Source organism: Drosophila elegans, unplaced genomic scaffold (genome assembly GCF_018152505.1).
Source record: "Drosophila elegans isolate 14027-0461.03 unplaced genomic scaffold, ASM1815250v1 contig_468, whole genome shotgun sequence".
In the NCBI taxonomy this organism is placed as follows: Eukaryota; Metazoa; Arthropoda; class Insecta; order Diptera; family Drosophilidae; genus Drosophila; species Drosophila elegans.
In genome coordinates this window covers 932,630-951,823 of record NW_024545855.1, presented here as the reverse complement: position 1 = coordinate 951,823, position 19,194 = coordinate 932,630, and the positions used below count along the sequence as shown (strand labels likewise).

The following is a 19,194-nucleotide window of genomic DNA, read 5'->3' as shown; positions in this document are numbered from 1 at the left end:
CATCATCATCAGCATCATCACCGCTACCGACTCTGTTTGCCCTGTCCTCTGAAAGAGTGTCCAATCCTCTTCTTTGGGCTGCGCCGCATTTAAAATCAATTTCATGGCCCTGCCAAACAAACACAAGCCCACAAACACACACCGTCGCGTAGTAAATCCCTGTTTTTGTGCCTCAGCCACAAATGCAAATATAAACATATGTGATGGCCACAAAAAAGAAATCCTTTTCAAGCTGTAAATATTACCCTAATGTGGGAAAGTCAAGCCACTGGGCGTTGTCATTTGCGGAGATAGTCAGTTTTCTGGACAAGATGTGATTTGAGATGTTTCATTTTGATTATTATTGATATTAAATTTTATTTTATAGGATCGATTTTCTTACAATATATATACATATACAATATTCCACAATATTCCATTTTAAGCTGTGTAGTTGTTAATATTTTTCCTTTAATATAAAAATCTTCTACAAAAAAATACTTTAATATCTGCTTTAAAGTTGATTTAATGATGTACTATAAAAACCAACATTTTATTAAAATTTACAAGTATATTTGGAGCATATTTTTAATTATATTCGATTTATTCTTTTACCCTCAAAGGGTATTAACTCAGCGACTTTCAAAGTAAACTTTTAAATATTTTATATTTCGTTTTGATAAGTCTTCAACTCTCAGTGAGTAGGTATTTATGTCTGAAAGGCCAAAGGAAAGGTCGTTACTGATAAGTCGAACCCTGCCTGTTCGGCTAGTCAGTTGGTTGGCCAGTTGTCCGCATCACGTATACGCCACGTTTTCATTGAAGCAGTGCAATGCACTCTCCGCAAAAAAAGAACTTCCGGTAAGACGGATTTGGGCATCATTTAGTTTGCTGTGAACTCCAATTAAGCAGCTGACGGAATGAGAAGTGCCCTGCGGCACCTGTTCCGTGTTTTTCTTGGCACTTTACTGACTGCCACTCGCTCGTGTGCCAAGAGCAATAAAAGTTTGCCGACTGACGATGGCAGGCGGAATTATTCATTCGACATTTAAGTGTCTGCCGGCACGTGCAATGAAAAAGTTTAACACACCTGCATACATTACACAATCCATGGGCATGAGTCGTTAAAGAAGAGAAATCCCAACTTAAAGACGCTCGTCGGCTGCAATAAAAAACACATGACAAATTGGTGGCTTTTCACCGGCCTTGCATACTTTCAGGCCAATCAATCTGCATATGGAATATTTGCTACTGATGGCCAAAAGCAATCGATTTTCATCTTACTTTGGTTTTTTTTTTTTGGTTGGAAATTAGGATGGGGAACGAAAGTGATTTCCTGCCAGGCATTGCCAGCGCCAAAACTTCATCAAGCTGCCGACTCTTATCGCTGGAGAAGGGGTCTTGGGTACTTGGGGCTGCATGCCTGGAATATCTTCCGGTTCCGCAGTTTTTGATGTCTTCCTTTGTGGGGAAGAGGTGATGCCTGTGGCAAAAACCACAGACTGCAGAGCCAGTAAGTGCCAAATAATAACCGCATGCTGGTAAAACAAATCGCAGAATTTCCAATGCAAAGCGAGAGAAATCCAAGAGAAATTCCAAAAGCCCCCAGAATATTCGATGCAGGCAAAAACACTCAACTATGAATGCGATTTCCATGTAATTCCAACGGATTTTGGCACGTGCGGCAACAAACTAGACGATAAGATTGCAAAAATAATCTATTTTCGGTATGTGTCTGGGTATGGGTTTGTATATGTATCATAGCACATAAAACGGCAGATTGCGGTTAATGGGCGTTTAAAAAGGCGTGAAAAGGGTCACCTATGCTGCAGTTTATTGTGGCATATTTTTGGGGGAGTGGTTGTCCCATAAAAATTCAAGTGCCAGTCGGTCATATTTTAATGGGTCTTTTCGGCCATTGTTGATCCAACTGCAGCAGAAATGCGGGGCGTGACAACAACAAAGGAAGCGGCTAACACACGCCAAGAAAGCCAAACAATCGCTGTCTAAACTCATTGTGTGCGCTTTGTGTGCACTGAAAAGGGGAAAGGATCATTCGGAGACACTTGCACAAAAAGGGGGAAAGGGGGGCTTCCTTTTCCCCCCCCACAGTCGTGTGTCAATGCAAATGTCTATGAGTGGAAAAACTCACATTGATGCCGCTTTGTCGCATTGTCTGCTCAATACTCGAATGTAGTGTGTGTGGGCGGAAATATTGTTTGCTGGTAAACGCCACTGACAAACACTACCAGTTGTAAATTGATTGTGAGCAGCCAAACACTTCACTTCACTCTGTCAGTTGATACGGCTAAGGTTGGTTATTGCCAGCCGACAGAACGACTAAACAGAAAAGATTTGAGCTGACATCTTCTCGATGCGAGCATAGAGTTTAATAGAGAAGACAAACTGTAAAAAATTTATTTATTAATTTACATTTTGTAATCAAGCGCTTTACGGAGGTATGCACTTTCCCATCTTGCACACCACGGCCATACACTAGGATTTAAATAAGAATTAAAGTAGGCAATCTGGGGTATTGTGTCCCTTAAACTTACAATCACAAAGCCCAAAGTACACAAAATATCTACAAGTCTGGCGGTCCACATTTTCACGCTGGGAAAGTTTAGATTCTATTGGCTCTTGAACCGGATATGGTTTGGTATTGCCACGCAGCGCTTTTTTATAATGTTAAATTACGTAATTACCATAAATACTGTGACATCGCAAAGTATAGAAATTCTAGAAAAATACTATGCATACTATAGATAGATATATAAGAGGCACGATGTTGGGCAATCAGTGCTTAAAGGTCGTTTTATTTGTATGGATGTTAATGTGTCATATAATTTTATATCCAGAGATCTTCGCGGCGCATTTACTCATGTATGTCATGCACTTTCCCGAACAGCAGTCCATGTGCATCTGGCACTAGGATTTAAATGAGATTGAAAATAGGCAATCTGGGATCTTATATAACTTAAACTTACTATACCCTCATTTGCCACACAAGCCTGAAGGACAGTCACAAAGCCCAGGATACACAAAAGGAGTAAAAGTCTGACTGTCCACATGTTCACCCTAGGAAAGTTCAGATTTAAGTGGCGCCTTTCGCTTTCGCATATAGTTAAACTGGATATGGATTAGTATTGCCACGTAGCGTTTTCTTTTATATTGTCAAATTAAGTACAGCTGTGTTCATGGAAATAGCAGCCAGTAAATTGGCCAATATCAAAATGGCGTAATATTCTTTGGACAGACGAGTCCAAGCTGACTAACGGTAATTTGGCATATGCCATTCCAAAACACAACAGCCAATCAGCTCAATAGATAATAAAGGATACACAACAATACACAAGTATATTTGTTTAGTTGTAGTTAGTTTATAAAACCTTTATTGGTTTTATTAGCTTGACACTGATATTTCATTATATGTCGTTTTTCACTAAATGGTAGTCATACTGGAAATATATTGAACACATTGAAACAAAAATTTACTAAGTTATATTAAAAAAAATAATCATAAATCCATGTAGAAAGTGATGGTCATCTTCAGTGCTATTTCCATGAAGACAGCTGTAATAACCAGAAACAAATAGTGTGACACCGCAGATTATGGCAATTCTCAGTCTGGAAAATCTGGAAAAAAAAATTAATTGACAGTAAAAGTTGGTCAAATTGATGAAGAAATTATCTTACATTTTCACTGGCATTCTCCGGCCACGTGTATGCAATTTCCCGAGCAGCAATCCATTTTCTTTTGACACTGTTCAAAATGTTGGCATTAATGTAACAAATCAATTATTTTATATCATAAAACCTTACATATCCGCCTCGTCGCTTGCAAATTTGGGTGGGAACTTTAGTGGTTGCAGTCACTAAGATCTGGTTATGAGTTACAGCCACAAAGGCCAGGATGTATAACATAAGTACCAATCGGACAAACAACATCTTTACGCTAGCAAAGTTTAGATACAACTGAAACAAACGTTTTATTTACATCTCTAAAATACTACTTTAGTTTGTTTTATGATTTTTTGAAGAAAATAATATATATACACACAGAGGAAAACTTCATAGTAAAAATAAACATCAAAAATATTTGAATGCAACATTGATTTTTAAAATATAAACTTACTTAAAATATACTAAGAGCTAGATAATGTTATTAACATATTTAATTGGTTTATCCAATAGGAAAATTAAAGATTTAAATTTAAACTAAAAACTAACACACTTTGACTTAAACACATCACCCCTCGGGGCTAAAACAGTACCAAAATATTTAATTTAAAGTAAAAATAGTTGAATTTATTATAATTTTTCTCTGGGTGTTTTTTGGCGTGTAATCTTATTTTGCTAAGGTATTATATAGCCCGCCGTGAAAATGCGAAAGTAAATGAAGTGCTCTTCTAGTTATCTTGTTTTTAAAATAAATTGCTTGTAAATAAACAAGTAAGGTTTCTATTATGTTGTTGAATACTTTTAGGGATAAGTGATACAACGCTGAGTATACTCTTTTTACACAACCTTAAAAGCGTGGCTAGAAGTCTAAACAATATTACGCATTGTAAATACCAAGCAGAACTTTAGGAAATAAAATGATAATAATTATAATTGTACAATTTTAATTATAAAATATATGTTTTATTTTCTTTAACTTATCTGTAAAACTCCCTTTGAGGAGTTTAAGTAACGCAGCGATAAACACGTTTCAAGCATTTCATACTGCAGCAGTGCTCTGCCATCGTACACCTACTCCTAAACTGCACACATTTGTCGGCCCAGTGCAGACGTTCCCTCTGAGAAATAATAAATAGTTAGCTTATTCATATATCGAATCAAACATTTTTAAGTCTTTTACTTGAGTTAAATTTGTGGATATAGGCAGCACATCGGTGGCATTACCCAGACTAAGTGGCCAAAACTCCTCCATGCCATAAAGTTCGTGAAGATTTGGCAAAGCGATGTTTAAACCAAAAAACATATGGACAATGATTATTATTAGTGCACTTAACTTCATGTTGGATTTCTAACTGAATGCTCTAAAATAGAAATAACGTTTATATACCAATCCAGGCAAAAATGAAAAATAGAGTTTTTTCATCAGCAATGTTATTATAGTTGGTTTTAAAAGAAACAGTTTCGTATTGAATAACAATAAGTCTAGGTGGCAAAAAGTCGGTGACTGAAATCCACAACCGGCGGACTTTGCCAAACACTCTGAACCGAATCGGCGGCCACCATATTTCGATAGTCGGCTACTCCGCGGAACAAACTAAGGAACATGTTGGTGAACATGGTAACCTCATCCTGGTTGAGAGGATTCAGCTGCTGCTGCACCGGTGGCTTCGAGATCAACGGTAATTTTGCATCCTTAGAAGAGGAATCCTTTCCAGCTGGCACAGCTTGAACTTGGGACTAAAAACGAAAAAAGGTAAAATAATTTTTAAAATTTTGTTCACATATTTAATGGAACGTATTAAACAACGCATTATTATGTTGTTCTCTCAGTAAGTTTCTTTTTTTATAAAACAGAATCCAAAATCAATGGAGTCCAAAACTAGTTTATATACGTCCAAGCCGGATTATTCCTTACAGCAAGGACTAAAAGGACCAATAAAAATGCCAACATGACTTCTAATTGCTGTCTAATTGAAAGTGAACTAAAAACCAAACTTGGTAACAACTTGGCTTATAAACCCCACAATTATTGGCTCGCTGACCCAGCGGCAATAATTAATTGCAACGCTCTAGGCTTGTTGAACATGCTCCTCTGTTTGCAGAAGTCAAGAAGTCGGGTTACATTTGTGTCAAGTCGCTCGAGATAATTGGGAAGTGCCCCTGTCAATATTTAAGGTAAAATTCAAAGATAAAGAAGATATTTAAGTGGCACGCTATGCTTCATGTTGGGCAATCAGTGTTTAAAGGCCGTTTTATTTGTTATTGATTTTAGTGGGTTAAGGTCGTTTTCTAGTGTTTTCCATTCATTTTGTTTGAGAACATTAACGGATTAAGAAAGCAAGATTATCTAATGAACAATAAGCTCTACAGAATAATATGAAGAGCATGAGTTTATATTTAGCATTAAGGTTTTGTTCACATCCCAGCTTTTTACTTTTGATAATGTTTACAGAAGTTAATAAAATTATCAGTAAATGCAAATGGGTTTTTTTTCCAGCACCACAATGCTGCATATGAGTTATCAATTTTAAAGCTTGCAATGACATTGCATTTTTTTGCCAAGCGCTTTGTACTTCTGTTTGATTATATATCGTTCTTTGGTCCAAGTGTTTTACACGGTTTTTCCAAGCTTTAAACTTGGTTCAATAATTTTGCTCTTTCTAAGCCCCTTAAGCCACTTTTGTTTATTGGTTGGCTGTTGGGTTACAAATACATTTTAAAAAGTACAGATCTAAAATTTCTGCAATAATAATTTTTCATTTATTAGAGATTGGTTTTGGTTAAATAATACAGTTTGTTAAACGTTTTATTTCGAATTAAAACATTTTTATCACTAAAAAAGTATTGCCATCTAAAAAGGAAGGGCTGCTCCTTTTTAAATTTGGTTTAATTTGGTAATTAGCTGATTGTCTCAGTCACTCATTGTTCTCAGTTTAATTAGGTGACACACCTGTGCATGTACGTGTGGCATCGCAGATTGCAGCACTCCTCAGCCCGGGAGCACTAAAATATAAATATATATCGAAAGTGAAAGTTGGTCAAATTGATGATGTAGTTTTCTTACCGGATCCCCGACATTCCCGCATTCTGCTGCTGATCCTTCAATTGGACCGAAACCAGCCCTTGGTTTAAAATCGTAAACATCATCCGATGGATCTGACTCACTGGGAAGACCAACAATTTGCACGTGCTCGTTGATACCTTTAACTGGTTTAACTGGTGCTTTCACCACATCATAGATTTGGTTTGGAGAATAGGGAACTGGGTAGGGCATGTCCACTCTACGAGCGCACTTGTAAAGGTAGGTCATGCACTTTCCCGAACAGCAATCTGAGTGCATTTGACACTGCAATGAAAATTGGATTTTTAATAGACAATATTTAATTATATTAACTTAGAAAACTTACATATCCCTCGATTGGCTGACAATTTTTACTTCCCGAATCCTGGCGTGCAGCCACATAGCCCAGGATGCACAATAAAAGTCCCAAACGGGCAATCGTAGGAATCATCGACATCTTTACTCTGGCAAAGTTAAGCTTCAACTGACGCATTCGGCTGTGGGATTGCAAAATATAAACGATCTCGATTTTGCGAACGAAGCGCTCAGGGAACGAAAGCAAAATGACTAATAGCATGGCGGTATTGTGACTACCAGATACCGTCTAATTTGTTTTCTTCATTTTCATTCTTGTTTACTTTTTATGAGTCCAAACTAATGACAGGTCGGAAATATGCGTAATCAAGAAGGTAAAGTATGAATAAATCAATATTTATCATCAAAAGGGCTGAGTGTTTCAATAATGATAAAAGTAAGGTTTCGAAGAACTGTATGAGCTGATATAAACTAAATTGAACAAAGATCTATTAAGATATGCTTATTATCATCACAGCGATGTATTTAATTCAATGGAATCTTTTGCAAACAAAAAAAAAAATAAATACCAAAAATAAAAATATATAAATAAATCAAAAGTTATTCAATAAAAAATATATCCAATTGTTTTCATTCCACTTCCTTTAGTTTAGCTCTAAAATTAACGATCAAATTGTATATATTTATAGCGGTTGATAAAAAAAAGATAACGATTAAAATTGTATACAGTGAACGACTTATAATTTGTATTCAATAAATATGTGTTATTAATAAGTAAAACATCGGTAAACATCAAGGAATACTAAAAACCAATTATCTTAAAACTACAGACACAAAGTAAAACTTGAAATACAAAAAGGTCAATCGTTGTTTAATTTTTAATACATATAAAAATGCTGCTTAATATTTGTAAGGTAAAACGTTATAAATTAATTGAACACCACTCGGATGACTCGAGAATTTAATGGCAAAAACAAAAGAACGAGATATTCTTGTAGTACATGCAGATATTGACGTTCTTCAAGAAACAGGTTATTGATAGTAGGTACACATAATACTAATTAGGGGTTGATTGTGTTTATCTCTCGAAGCATTTGAACTGGAAAGAAGTACGGGTATACCCGAAGGGTTGTGCACCGGCACCTGTTATGGAAAAAGAGTGAGTGTTGGGTGGAAAGCCCGCATCGTTGGGGTGTGTTGTTGGTGTGTGTGTTTGTTAGTGTGCCAAGGACCGCACCGTGACCTGCTCAATGCCGCTCCCTTTCGTCGAGTGGAAGACCCACACTCCAGCCAGAGCATTGAGTGTGTTTGAGCACTCAGAATGTATAGTAAGGTATTCTCTTATACGAGTGCCCATCGATCAGCCGTCCGGTCTTATCTTATCGGGACTTCAGAGGCTTTAGCTTTAGCTATAACCGCCGGCGTGCTCGACAACGCCGCTCAGTCGAGTTTCGGTTGCCAGGGCGCGAGCAAATACAAATTATCGATCCGGTCCGCGTACCAAGTGTCACCATGATCACGCCGTTGTCTGGACTGCCGCTTTTGGGTGCTTTTCTGGTGACCCTGGCCCTGGTGGTCAGCGCATCATCCGTGCCCCAGCGGCATCGTTCCCTTCGCCTGCCCAACGAAACCTATCCGCTGTTCTACAACCTGCACATATCCAGCGATATTCACAAGGGCGTACTGCTCTTCAGCGGAAATGCCACCATTGACGTAGCCATCCGGCAGTCGACGAATGAGATAGTGCTGCACGCCAAGAACCTGTCCGATATTCAGATTAATGTCCATCAGTTGATGGATAATGGAGGCTTTGAGATCGTGGACAACCTTACTCATACGCTGCATCGTTCGGCGGCCTTTCTCATCATCCATCCGATGGAGAATTTCCAGGCCTTCGAGGCGGGTCAGCGTTACCGCCTAGAGATTCTGTACACGGCCATTATGACAACACGTCCCGCGGGTCTTTACTACATGGATTATAGCGAAGAGGAGAACAACCGCCCCGCGTGAGTAGTTTATCTTTCCCAGCAACAGTGTTGGGGTCAGAAAAGATTTGCAATAGGGAATAAATGTGGCTTCAGCTTAATGGTAATGTGGCAAGTCCAGGAAAAAAGTTATTTATATCTTTGTCAAAACTATTTTTTGGTAGCCTTTTTAATTTAATTAAAAAAAAAATGTATTTAAATTAAAATTACTTGTTTTCTACATTGTGCCAATTCTGGAAATTCTTATCATGTTAATACATATATTAAACTTTGATCCCCCGCAATATATACAAACTAAAAGATACTAAAAGTACGCAGGGAAATACCCATTTAAAAGGCAAACGTTCACTTATTTTATAAGTAAATTCCTCTTACACAACAGATAATAGATTCGCCGTGCACTTTGTGTTGGTCACTTAACTTTGCCTACGCTCTCACTTTTATTTTGTTATTATTTCCATTTGTTTGGCTTTGCCTTTTAATTACTTTGCTGGCGTGGTGGGTCTTTATCGCTATCAGGCGTATATATATGCTATATGCTCATCGCATATGGCAGAATCGAATCGGTTGATCCGAGAGCGCGTCACTGGGGTGACGATGTAAACAAAACGACACACGGGGCCCGAACTACTGAGATTTCTTTATAATGGGGCATGATTGTGTCGGCAATTAGGAGTCACACCTTATCAAAAATATAGTGAAACGACAACCAAAACGAACAGCTATATGCATTGTGTAGTATTTGGTGTCTTACTTATGTTAAGTTCGATTAACTCGATTTGTTTTGATTTCGATTGGGCAACATATTCGCATGACCCAAGTTTTTGGCACTGGATGGGAATAACGAGACTCGATTGTTCCGTGGAAGTGAGAGCAGGTTCTTAATGTGATTGATCATTGATCATTCCGGCTGCCGCAGGCTGTGACTGGTTTTTTTGCTTAGCGTTCAATGATCTGAAAATGGGACTGGGAATTTTTGGACTGAAATGATTTTGTTTAATCATAAATCGTAGGCAGACAGCAATTACACTTGTCAACAAACTGTGGTCTTTAAGTTTAATTAGTTAATGGGGTTTCCACACAAGTTGAAATTGAATTGTTTATTATTAATGATTTGATTTCCTTTATTAATTTAAATTATCCTATAGATTTGTAGCCGCCACGCAATCGGAGCCGACATTTGGGCGTCTTATATTTCCCTGCTACGATGAGCCCGGAATCAAGTCTAATTTCAGCATAAAGATAACACACGGCAGCAGTTATTCAGCCATATCCAATATGCCAGTCAAGGAAATATTAGCTCATGGGTAAATAGATAACTTAAGCTATTTAAAATATTTATTAACTTTGAATTCTGTTGCAGTGATTTAAAGACCACCTTGTTTCACACAACCCCACCAATATCCACCTATCTCGTGGCATTTGTCATTTCCTATTTCGAGAGCACATCTGAGAAATATCGAGGAGTCACGCAAAGTATCTACGCACCGCCAGCTTCCAAGGAGAAGGGTCAAAGTGCATTGAAGAATGCAGTGCGAACGGTGGCTGCATTTGAGGATTATTTCGGAATTTCCTATCCCCTGCCAAAACTAGATCATGTGGCGCTTAAGAAGAACTATGGAGCTGCCATGGAGAATTGGGGCCTAATTACATACAAGGACACCAGTTTGCTAAAGAACACCACCTTGGATCCACGAAATCCCTTGTGGGATAGGATCACCCAGAACCACGAGATTGCTCACCAGTGGTTCGGCAACTTGGTTTCACCGGAGTGGTGGACTTACACTTGGATGAATGAGGGATTTGCGACTTACTTTGGCTATGTGATCACAGATTTGGTAGGTGATTTTTATATTCTAGATTCAAAGAAGCTACAAAGCGATATTCTTTATACAAAAGAAGCAGACTTTTTAATTTAAAAATTTCGTATACACCCAAAAAAGAAATTATCATACAAACTAAAATATTGTTACAAGATTTTTAAACTAATAGATACGAAAAGGTCTCAATAAGAATATTTTATTTAATTAATACCACGAAAACTAATATGAAGTACTGATACGAATGAGTTTGCCATGTTAATCAATACTTTTGGTTGAACAAATGATGGGTAATAAATGTTATAAATTGATTTTATAAATTAATAAAATTAATAAAAGTTTTAAATTGATACAATACATTACACTCGTTTCAGCTCTACCCCGAGTACAAAGTAATGGAGACTTTTGTGGCCCATGAGGCTGATAGTGCCTACAGCTATAATAGCTTCTTTGACGTCCGTCCGATGTCCTCGTACGTGGAGAGTGAAAAGGATATAATGGGAGTCTTTGACATTATTTCCTACAAAAGAGCCGCCTGCGTGATCAGGATGTTCCACCACGCCTTCCGCCAGAAGGTCTTCGTGCGAGGCATCAGCCACTTTCTGGAGAAATAGTAAGTTTTAGTGAATGTCGCATCGAACTGGTCAATTGGAACTCATGGGCCAAGGTCCTCTGCTCTTTCGCCCAGTCGTTACAGTGCGGCCAACGAGCTGAACCTCTTCGATGCCCTGCAGGCGGAGCTCCAGGAGGATGAGTACTTCTCGCAGAAGTCGTGGGCCTCGCGGATAAGGGAAATTATGCTCTCCTGGACGCACAGCGAATGGTTGCCCATTCTGGTGGTGAAGCGGAATTATGAGAACAATACCATAACATTTAGCCAGCGATCGGTTCACTCCAAGGACGAGCTCTGGTGGATACCCCTGAACTTTGCCACCGAACAGTCGCCCAATTTCGAGGACACCCAGGTGGACATATTCATGCCACCCCAGGCGCAGTACTCTGTGCCACTGGAAGATCTTAATATCCACCTGAGTGGCAGGGATTGGATTATAGTGAACAAACAGCAGACGGGTTTCTATTTCGTCCACTACGATACGGACAATCTAATGGCCATTGCCAGGCAGCTGCAGGCCAATCATTCCGTCATCCATCCAGTAAATCGAGCCGGACTCTTCCGTGATCTTAAGCCCCTCATCGAGCACAACGAAATCGAGCAGGTGGATGTGGTGTTTGAAATGCTTAAGTACCTGGAGCTCGAGGAGGATATACTGACCTGGAATGAGGTGGCCGATTCCATCGATTGCCTGTCGCAAAATCTGTTTGGCACTTCATCGCAGAAACATTTCAATGAGTTTGTGCGCCGCCTGGTCACTCCGATATTCAGACGAGTCTATGTGGACCAGACTGCGAATATTTCCCTGGATCGGGGTAATAGGATACTACACATGGCCTGCTTAGCGGATCTTCCTGAGTGCCTGGAATACACTCGCCGTCTGGCCAAGGAGTATATTATCAATAAAATCAATCTAACCACAGATTCGGAATACTATGGCACATACGACACTGTTTTGTGCATGGGTGTACGATACCTAAGCGATCGCGACTTTCACAGGGTAATCGATGTGCTGAAGGCAGCGGATCGCGGATCGGAGTACTACGATGACATGATTTATGCCCTGCGGTGCACTCAAAGTCATCGCCACCTTTTGCACTATTTGGAAGTCCTCCTGGGCGAGAGCTCCTCGCACATGATCCTTACCGAACCCGAGGCCATGATGTATATCCTCTATGTGTTCAAGTCGAGTCAGTCGACGCGACCAGTCATCTGGCAGTATATCGATCGCAACTACAGGCTGGTCTGCCGATCGCCAAACTTTGTGGAGGACTTCAATCAGATCGCTGAATTTGTGCCCAGACATCAGAGGACACATGTAAGTAGTAACATCCAATCCTAATCATATTGTTTTCAATGTGCTATTACAATTTTTAATTTGTTTAAAAAAGAGGGTAAATTTAATAGACTTTTATTTTTACTTTTTTCTCCAAAGTATTTTCTACAAAGTCAATAAAAATTAGTCAAAGTGAAAAATAAATGAAACCGTAAGCCCTTGTGTATACAAAATGTATAAATCTAGCCAATTGGAAACAAAATTTATATACATCAGTAGATTAGAAATCAATAAATACTATGAAAAAAATAAGTTAATAAGTTACAAATATAAAGATTTAATTTTATAACACTCCACACAATATTGAAGAAAATAATTTTTGGTGTATGTCATCAAGTTAAAAATCAATTTAAAAATGTATAGTTAGATTATTATTTTTGCAGACTATGTGAGTTCTGATTCTAAGATTTACCTATGGAAATATTTGTTGCAATTCATTAATATATAATTTTCTTAATTTTCAGTTTGAAAGGCTGCGCCAAACCATTGCAGATTACATGGAACTGGAGGGCATTAAATCGAACCACGCACTGATCAAGTCCGATTCTCCGCTGGTGGGCAAAAAGGTGAAGATCACCGAGAACTTCCAGGACAAGTTCGAGACGCAGATCCACAGTTGGCTACTGGGCGAGGTTCCTCAGTTGACTAGCAGAAGTGAAGACCTTTTGGCCGCCTCCCTCAGTGCGGCAAATGGATCGAACCGGCCGCAAGGTATCCTTAAGGATGCCACTCGCGTGGTGCGGACTGCGTTACGAATGATAGATATGTATAGATGATTACGATTGTTGGTATCTAAGGACTGCATAAGTACAAGCTTAATTACAAATAAATTAATTCTTATAAAACAACAGAGTTAAGTCGTTATCAATTAAAAGGAATGAGCTTTTCACCACTCTTTGAATCAACGTAGAGACTTCTGTGGTGAATTGATAAGCACAAAATAAATGAAAAGTCATCGGCAATAAATGGTCATCTGATCTATAGCCTTTTTTATATGACAAGCTTTGGTAAACAGTATTTGCAGGCTTTTTCAAGAAACTATAAAACATATTTGTATTGACCTATAAATTCTGTTCTCATTGTAAACTGCTGGCAAACTGGTTAAATCTGTAAAAGTATTATATATATATTTTTGGAGAAACTGTTAAATAAAATTGTGATGCTGTTACTGAAATAAATTAAATTATTCGTTTATTTTGTTATTTTGTTTGGAATGTAATGTACTGTTTAATGTCCTGTAATATTTGGTTAACTTACAGTACCTTGTTTATTAAATTGAAGAATTTTGTGTATTTATAGCGGTTTCGATAACATTCCTATGACTTGTTATTTTTTCGGTGCCTTTTAACTCTTAAAGGTTCCAGACGAACTTTACTGCGCAGTTACGTACCTAAAACCATATAATAAGAATATTAATTTGATTAACAATCCTCTGCTAATCGGGCTACTGAGTCATATAAATAGTGAGTCACCGGGGAAGGTACTTATAAATTTAGTACTTTTTATTTATCGGTCAGATCGCCCAAAAACTAGAAGCACTTGAAGTATTCATGCACCGACTTGAGAACCCCAGACTAGCTGATATTCGAACGTTTTACGGCTCAATTATACATTAAGTTTTGCCAATAGCGGGCGATTTCGCCGGTTTTATCTAGTGTTGCGCAACAATCTTTACGGCGATCGTCGATTAGGATAAGATACGGAGTAGTCCATAAATAAGCCGTGTCCGAGCGGCGACCCACCACTAACCGAAAGTGCCTTTCTTGGAGCAGCCGACATGACACGGTGGCTGCTGAATTCCTGTGTCCTGCTGCTGTTGGCAGTGGGCAGTCTGCAGGCGCGTTTGATCCCTCCATTGTCCTTGGACGATGGTCAGTTGGAGACCAAGGGTGCCGCCGCCCTTCTTGCCACGCCCCGCGTGGACGACAACAGTGCTGGCAACTATCGACTCCCGAATACCACGGCACCGGAGTCCTACAATGTGGAACTCTGGACAAATGTCCACACTGGCAACACTCAGTTCAACGGCACCGTTATTATCAATCTGAGGGTCCTGCAGGCTACCTCGGAAATAAAGTTGCACTACCGGCAAACGTCGAACTTCGAGGCATCGATCATCAGCCGGGATTCGGCCACGGCCACGGCAATCCCACTCACCGTGACCCCTGAACTGCCGCGCGAATTCCTCGTCCTTACGGCGACCAGTGGAGCGACCTTTGCCGCCGAAACCAACTGGACACTGACCATCAAGTACAATGGCACCCATCGCAGCGACATGGGCGGTTTCTATATCTCCAGCTACACGGGTGATGATGGCAAGCAGCAGTAAGTAGCACAAGTGACCTTAAATAAAGGACTAAGATCCATTTATTCAAACAAATCACTGGAAAAGTATATGTAATTGAAAAAGTTTGTTGAGTGCTTAAAAAAATTGGTAAATTTGCATTGATCTAAACTGTATTTTTGAGAGTTAAGTGTTAAAGATAAAAAATTATTAAGTGATCCAAAACTAATATTGCTCTAGTAAAAAGTTATATAAAACAAAAAATTTGTTTTAAGAAACCCCTTAAAAATTGAATTCTAAATCTGCCTCTAAAGTGGGTTATACATTTTATTTCCAAAAGATTAACATTTTTCGAGTGATATCAAATAGCCATAGCAATTTGTACTTGACTTACTTTTTATTGGATTTAGAGCATGTACCTGACTTGCTAGTGCTTATCGAACAATTAATAACGATTGCGCTTGACTGGGTACTTTCTGTTTGTTGCATTATCTATAAACCCAATTTGGCTTATCTTAATAATCGTATATTAGAGCGGTAACATGTGACATGACAAGTACAGTGTGATTATCGTTTTAAGTAGAAAATAATGATTTTGAACTTTTCCTTCAGCTTCCTGGCCACCACGCAGTTCGAGAGCACCAATGCCCGTCATGCCTTCCCCTGTTACGATGAGCCAGCCAGAAGAGCCAACTTCACCATCACCATTCATCATGATCCTTCCTACACGGCCATCAGCAATATGCCTGTGAACGATTCTGCCACCAGGTTGGTATTATAGAAGTTTTAAAAAATTAATTGAAAAAAAATTTCTCCTATTCAGTGCTGACAGTACAACAAATATTATTAAAAATAAATACAATTCCTTCTATAAACTATGTATTATAGAATTTATTGCAATAAAATATAGAAATAGAAGAACATTTTGTCTAGAAAACTGAAGAAATGTTGCGTAAGAAGACTGCGAATAAGACCCAAAATACTCATACGCACTGTTGTCAATATGACCAATATTAGGAAACCGTAGATTACAAATAAATATTAATCCTTATTTATTTTAATAATTTAATTTAATTTTAATTATGTTTTTAATGATCTTCCCCTATAGTTCTGGAATTACTGTTTTCCAAACAACACCAAAGATGTCCACCTACCTGGTGGCCTTCATTGTGTCCGATTTCGAGTCCACCACCGGTGAACTCAATGGCCTGCGCCAAAGGGTTTTCTCGCGCAAGGGAAAACAGGATCAGCAGGAGTGGGCACTTTGGTCTGGATTGGTTGTGGAATCCAGTCTGGCCGGCTACTTCGGAGTTCCCTTTGCCCTGCCCAAGCTGGATCAGGCCGGCATTCCGGACTTCTCGGCCGGAGCCATGGAGAACTGGGGCCTGGCCACGTACCGCGAGCAGTACATGTGGTGGAACAAGCAGAACTCGACGGTCAACCTGAAGACGAACATTGCCAACATCATTGGACACGAGTACGCACACATGTGGTTCGGCGATCTGGTCTCCGTGGAATGGTGGACCTATCTCTGGCTCAAGGAGGGATTCGCTACTCTCTTCTCGTACGAATCGAATGACATTGCCTTCCCCGAGTGGGACACCTATCAGATCTTCCACGTGAACGACTACAACAGTGCCCTGCTTAACGATGCGGCGACCTATGCCGTTCCCATGACGCACTACGTCCAGACACCCGATGAGATCTCCGGCCGGTACAATGCCTTCTCGTACGCCAAACCCGCCAGCGTTCTGTACATGTTCAAGAACGCCTGGACGGACAAAGTTTTCCGCACCGGACTAAACAAGTACCTGACCAAGAAGTAAGTACCAAGCTTAAGTTTATGTGAGTTTACTCATTTGACAGGCTTCATTTCAAGAATGTTTTTAGAACTTTACATTGTAAGCAACCAAGATTAAAAATTATACAGTTTTATATATCACCTACAATACCCATACATTTAGATGAAAAAATTTCTAAAAGTATTAAAAGATTTGTTCTGTGATGATGAACAAGCTGTAAAAAAACGTATAAAATGATTTATTTGATTATTTTATTAATTATATAAGCACAGTGTCTTTTGGCATGTTTAAGACTCTAACGCAATTTTTATTAAAAATGTATATATATATATTATTTCAAAATGAATACTACAAAATCCATCACATGTTACGAGAAATTTTATACAAAGGACCATGAGGATATATATGTAAATTTAGTAATTTTTGCATGTCTCTCATATTTTCTTCCGTTTAGCAAATACACCTCCTGCGAAGAATGGGACCTGTTTGCCGCCTTCCAAGAGTCAGCCAACGAATTGGGTTTCAAGCTGCCCACCTCTGTGGACAACATCTTCAGCAGCTGGTCCCACCAGGCTGGTTATCCACTGCTTACCGTGACCCGAAACTATGAGGCTGGTACCTTCACCATCACCCAGAAACGCTATTTGGCAAATGCAACCAATGACAATGCGGCAACGTGGTATGTGCCCATTAACTTTGCCACTGCCTCCAAACCCGACTATCGCAACACGAAGGCCTCTCATTACTTGCTTAATGTGACAGAGACCGTGATTTCGGACTCCCAGATCGCCAGCGATGACTGGCTGCTGCTGAACATTCAGAATGCCTTCTACTATCGCACCCTGTACGATACTCAGAACTATGGACTTATCACTGCAGTGCTGAAGTCCCAGCCCTGGAAGATCCATCACCGTAACAGGGCTCAGCTGCTGTACGACACGTACATCTTTGTGACCACGGATCGCCTGAGTCACAGCATCCTGTTGGAGCTGCTCGGCTATCTGGAGCACGAGGATCAGTATGCACCCTGGTCCACTGCCAACACTATTCTGACTTCCTACGATCGTTACTTGCGTGGCGATGATTCCTATCACCTCTTCCAGATGTTTGTGCATCGACTAATCGATCCCATCTTCGATAAGATCGGAGTGAACGAGATTCCCGGCGAGCACTATTTGAACAACTATCTGCGCGTCGTGCTGGTCAGCTTGGCCTGTCAGCTGGGAAGCGTTGATTGCCACAGACAGTCTGCCACGAAACTGTCCGAGTACCTTTACAATGGCACTGCCATCGAGGCCACTTTGAGGAACCAGGCCTACTGCGCCGGTCTGCGAGCCACTTCCAATGAGGTCTATAAGAGAGTGGAGTCGGATCTGCTGGCCTCCACGGATGGCACCGATCGCAACCTTTTCATATTGTCGTTGGGCTGCTCAGAATCTACGACGCAGCTGCTTGAGTTCTTCAACCTTTCCCTGGATACCACCAACAGTTTGAGCTACTCGGAGCGCACTTCCCTGCTCAATTCGGCATATTCGCGAAGTGAAATCGGACTCACTGCCAGTTTGGAGTTCCTGGAGACCAGCTGGGAGGCTTATGCCAAGCTTTCGAGCACTGCATCAAAGCCTCTGGACTTGGCCCTGCGTGGTATGGCCACCTATGTGGTCAGTGAGAAGCAGAAGACAAGGGTAAGTTTTAAAGATTTATAAGGAAGGGAAAACACTAGGGTTTGAAATTACTTAAAAGTGTGCCAAAAAGTATGCAAGGAAAATAAGGTAAGTCGCCTTTCATTGTACTTTAGTATTAAAATATATTGCTGCAAACTTTTAGGCACCTTTATACAAAATTTCAAATCTTTAGTGCCTTTTGGGTCCTCCTTAAAACTTATTAGATTGAACGAAATACTAATTTATTATTTAACAGCTCAACGCCTTGGTCGAAGTTGTAAACTCAACTGCTCCCGAATATCTCGCCGATAATCTAAGCACCGTTATTGACTCCAGAATTGAAGCAAACTTTGTTTGGCTGAATACCAATCGTGATCCTGTGCTCAACTGGATCGCCGACACCTTCCGAGAAAACAGCAGTCCCACTTTGACATCGTCCTTCTTCACCATTGTAAGCAGTGCTTTGGCACTGCTGCTGTTCAAGCTACTTTAGACTAAGCCATGTGGTCAAGTATTAAACATAAATTCAGTAGTATAACATGAGTCACTATTAAAGATTGTGTATTAATAGGAGTTAAAATGGAATCCCCTGGTGGGGGAAGTTCAAAGTTCCGTGGATGGCATTTCGAATTGATTGGTTTATGGCTCATGGAT

The 19,194-nt window shown here is 39.7% G+C and overlaps 4 protein-coding genes and 1 long non-coding RNA gene across 5 annotated transcripts; 2 read left to right on the top strand and 3 right to left on the bottom strand.

Moving 5' to 3' along the window:
• Positions 1-3,339: 3,339 nt before the first annotated feature.
• Positions 3,340-3,959, bottom strand: LOC108143814. The gene is made up of 3 exons (XR_001774342.2): positions 3,802-3,959; positions 3,676-3,742; positions 3,340-3,615 (listed from the first exon to the last, which is right to left on the bottom strand). It is a non-coding gene; the product is annotated as an uncharacterized LOC108143814 (long non-coding RNA).
• Positions 3,960-4,309: 350 nt separating this feature from the next.
• LOC108143813 lies at positions 4,310-4,993 on the bottom strand. Its single transcript, XM_017268335.2, has 2 exons — positions 4,841-4,993; positions 4,310-4,778 (listed from the first exon to the last, which is right to left on the bottom strand). The coding sequence occupies exons 1-2, from the start codon at positions 4,961-4,963 to the stop codon at positions 4,665-4,667; spliced, it is 237 nt and encodes a 78-aa protein (XP_017123824.1). The 5' UTR covers positions 4,964-4,993; the 3' UTR covers positions 4,310-4,664.
• Positions 4,994-6,397: 1,404 nt separating this feature from the next.
• Positions 6,398-9,426, bottom strand: LOC108144017. Its single transcript, XM_017268642.2, has 4 exons — positions 9,397-9,426; positions 7,068-7,218; positions 6,725-7,006; positions 6,398-6,663 (listed from the first exon to the last, which is right to left on the bottom strand). Exons 2-4 carry the CDS (start codon positions 7,212-7,214, stop codon positions 6,598-6,600), a joined length of 495 nt encoding a protein of 164 aa, XP_017124131.1. The 5' UTR covers positions 7,215-7,218; positions 9,397-9,426; the 3' UTR covers positions 6,398-6,597.
• Positions 8,478-13,638, top strand: LOC108144016 (aminopeptidase N). The gene is made up of 6 exons (XM_017268641.2): positions 8,478-9,042; positions 10,170-10,328; positions 10,385-10,859; positions 11,216-11,454; positions 11,530-12,772; positions 13,255-13,638. Exons 1-6 carry the CDS (start codon positions 8,549-8,551, stop codon positions 13,564-13,566), a joined length of 2,922 nt encoding a protein of 973 aa, XP_017124130.1. The 5' UTR covers positions 8,478-8,548; the 3' UTR covers positions 13,567-13,638.
• An 890-nt stretch (positions 13,639-14,528) lies between these two features.
• LOC108144015 (aminopeptidase N) lies at positions 14,529-19,095 on the top strand. The gene is made up of 5 exons (XM_017268640.2): positions 14,529-15,115; positions 15,687-15,842; positions 16,183-16,896; positions 17,331-18,561; positions 18,797-19,095. The coding sequence occupies exons 1-5, from the start codon at positions 14,568-14,570 to the stop codon at positions 19,031-19,033; spliced, it is 2,886 nt and encodes a 961-aa protein (XP_017124129.1). The 5' UTR covers positions 14,529-14,567; the 3' UTR covers positions 19,034-19,095.
• The last annotated feature ends 99 nt before the right edge of the window (positions 19,096-19,194 follow it).

What these genes read in the sequence shown, in the direction of transcription:
- LOC108143813 (XM_017268335.2), bottom strand. Translation starts at nt 4,963, where the DNA reads ATGTTTTTTGGTTTAAACATCGCTTTGCCAAATCTTCACGAACTTTAT. An exon ending in TATCCACAAATTTAACTCAA is followed by an intron (nt 4,779 to 4,840) that starts GTAAAAGACTTA and finishes ATTATTTCTCAG; the next exon opens with AGGGAACGTCTGCACTGGGC.
- LOC108144017 (XM_017268642.2), bottom strand. Translation starts at nt 7,214, where the DNA reads ATGCGTCAGTTGAAGCTTAACTTTGCCAGAGTAAAGATGTCGATGATT. An exon ending in GTCAGCCAATCGAGGGATAT is followed by an intron (nt 7,007 to 7,067) that starts GTAAGTTTTCTA and finishes TTTTCATTGCAG; the next exon opens with TGTCAAATGCACTCAGATTG. An exon ending in GCGGGAATGTCGGGGATCCG is followed by an intron (nt 6,664 to 6,724) that starts GTAAGAAAACTA and finishes TTTATATTTTAG; the next exon opens with TGCTCCCGGGCTGAGGAGTG.
- LOC108144016 (XM_017268641.2), top strand. Translation starts at nt 8,549, where the DNA reads ATGATCACGCCGTTGTCTGGACTGCCGCTTTTGGGTGCTTTTCTGGTG. An exon ending in GAGGAGAACAACCGCCCCGC is followed by an intron (nt 9,043 to 10,169) that starts GTGAGTAGTTTA and finishes ATTATCCTATAG; the next exon opens with ATTTGTAGCCGCCACGCAAT. An exon ending in AGCCACTTTCTGGAGAAATA is followed by an intron (nt 11,455 to 11,529) that starts GTAAGTTTTAGT and finishes TCTTTCGCCCAG; the next exon opens with TCGTTACAGTGCGGCCAACG.
- LOC108144015 (XM_017268640.2), top strand. Translation starts at nt 14,568, where the DNA reads ATGACACGGTGGCTGCTGAATTCCTGTGTCCTGCTGCTGTTGGCAGTG. An exon ending in GGTGATGATGGCAAGCAGCA is followed by an intron (nt 15,116 to 15,686) that starts GTAAGTAGCACA and finishes CTTTTCCTTCAG; the next exon opens with CTTCCTGGCCACCACGCAGT. An exon ending in AACAAGTACCTGACCAAGAA is followed by an intron (nt 16,897 to 17,330) that starts GTAAGTACCAAG and finishes TCTTCCGTTTAG; the next exon opens with CAAATACACCTCCTGCGAAG.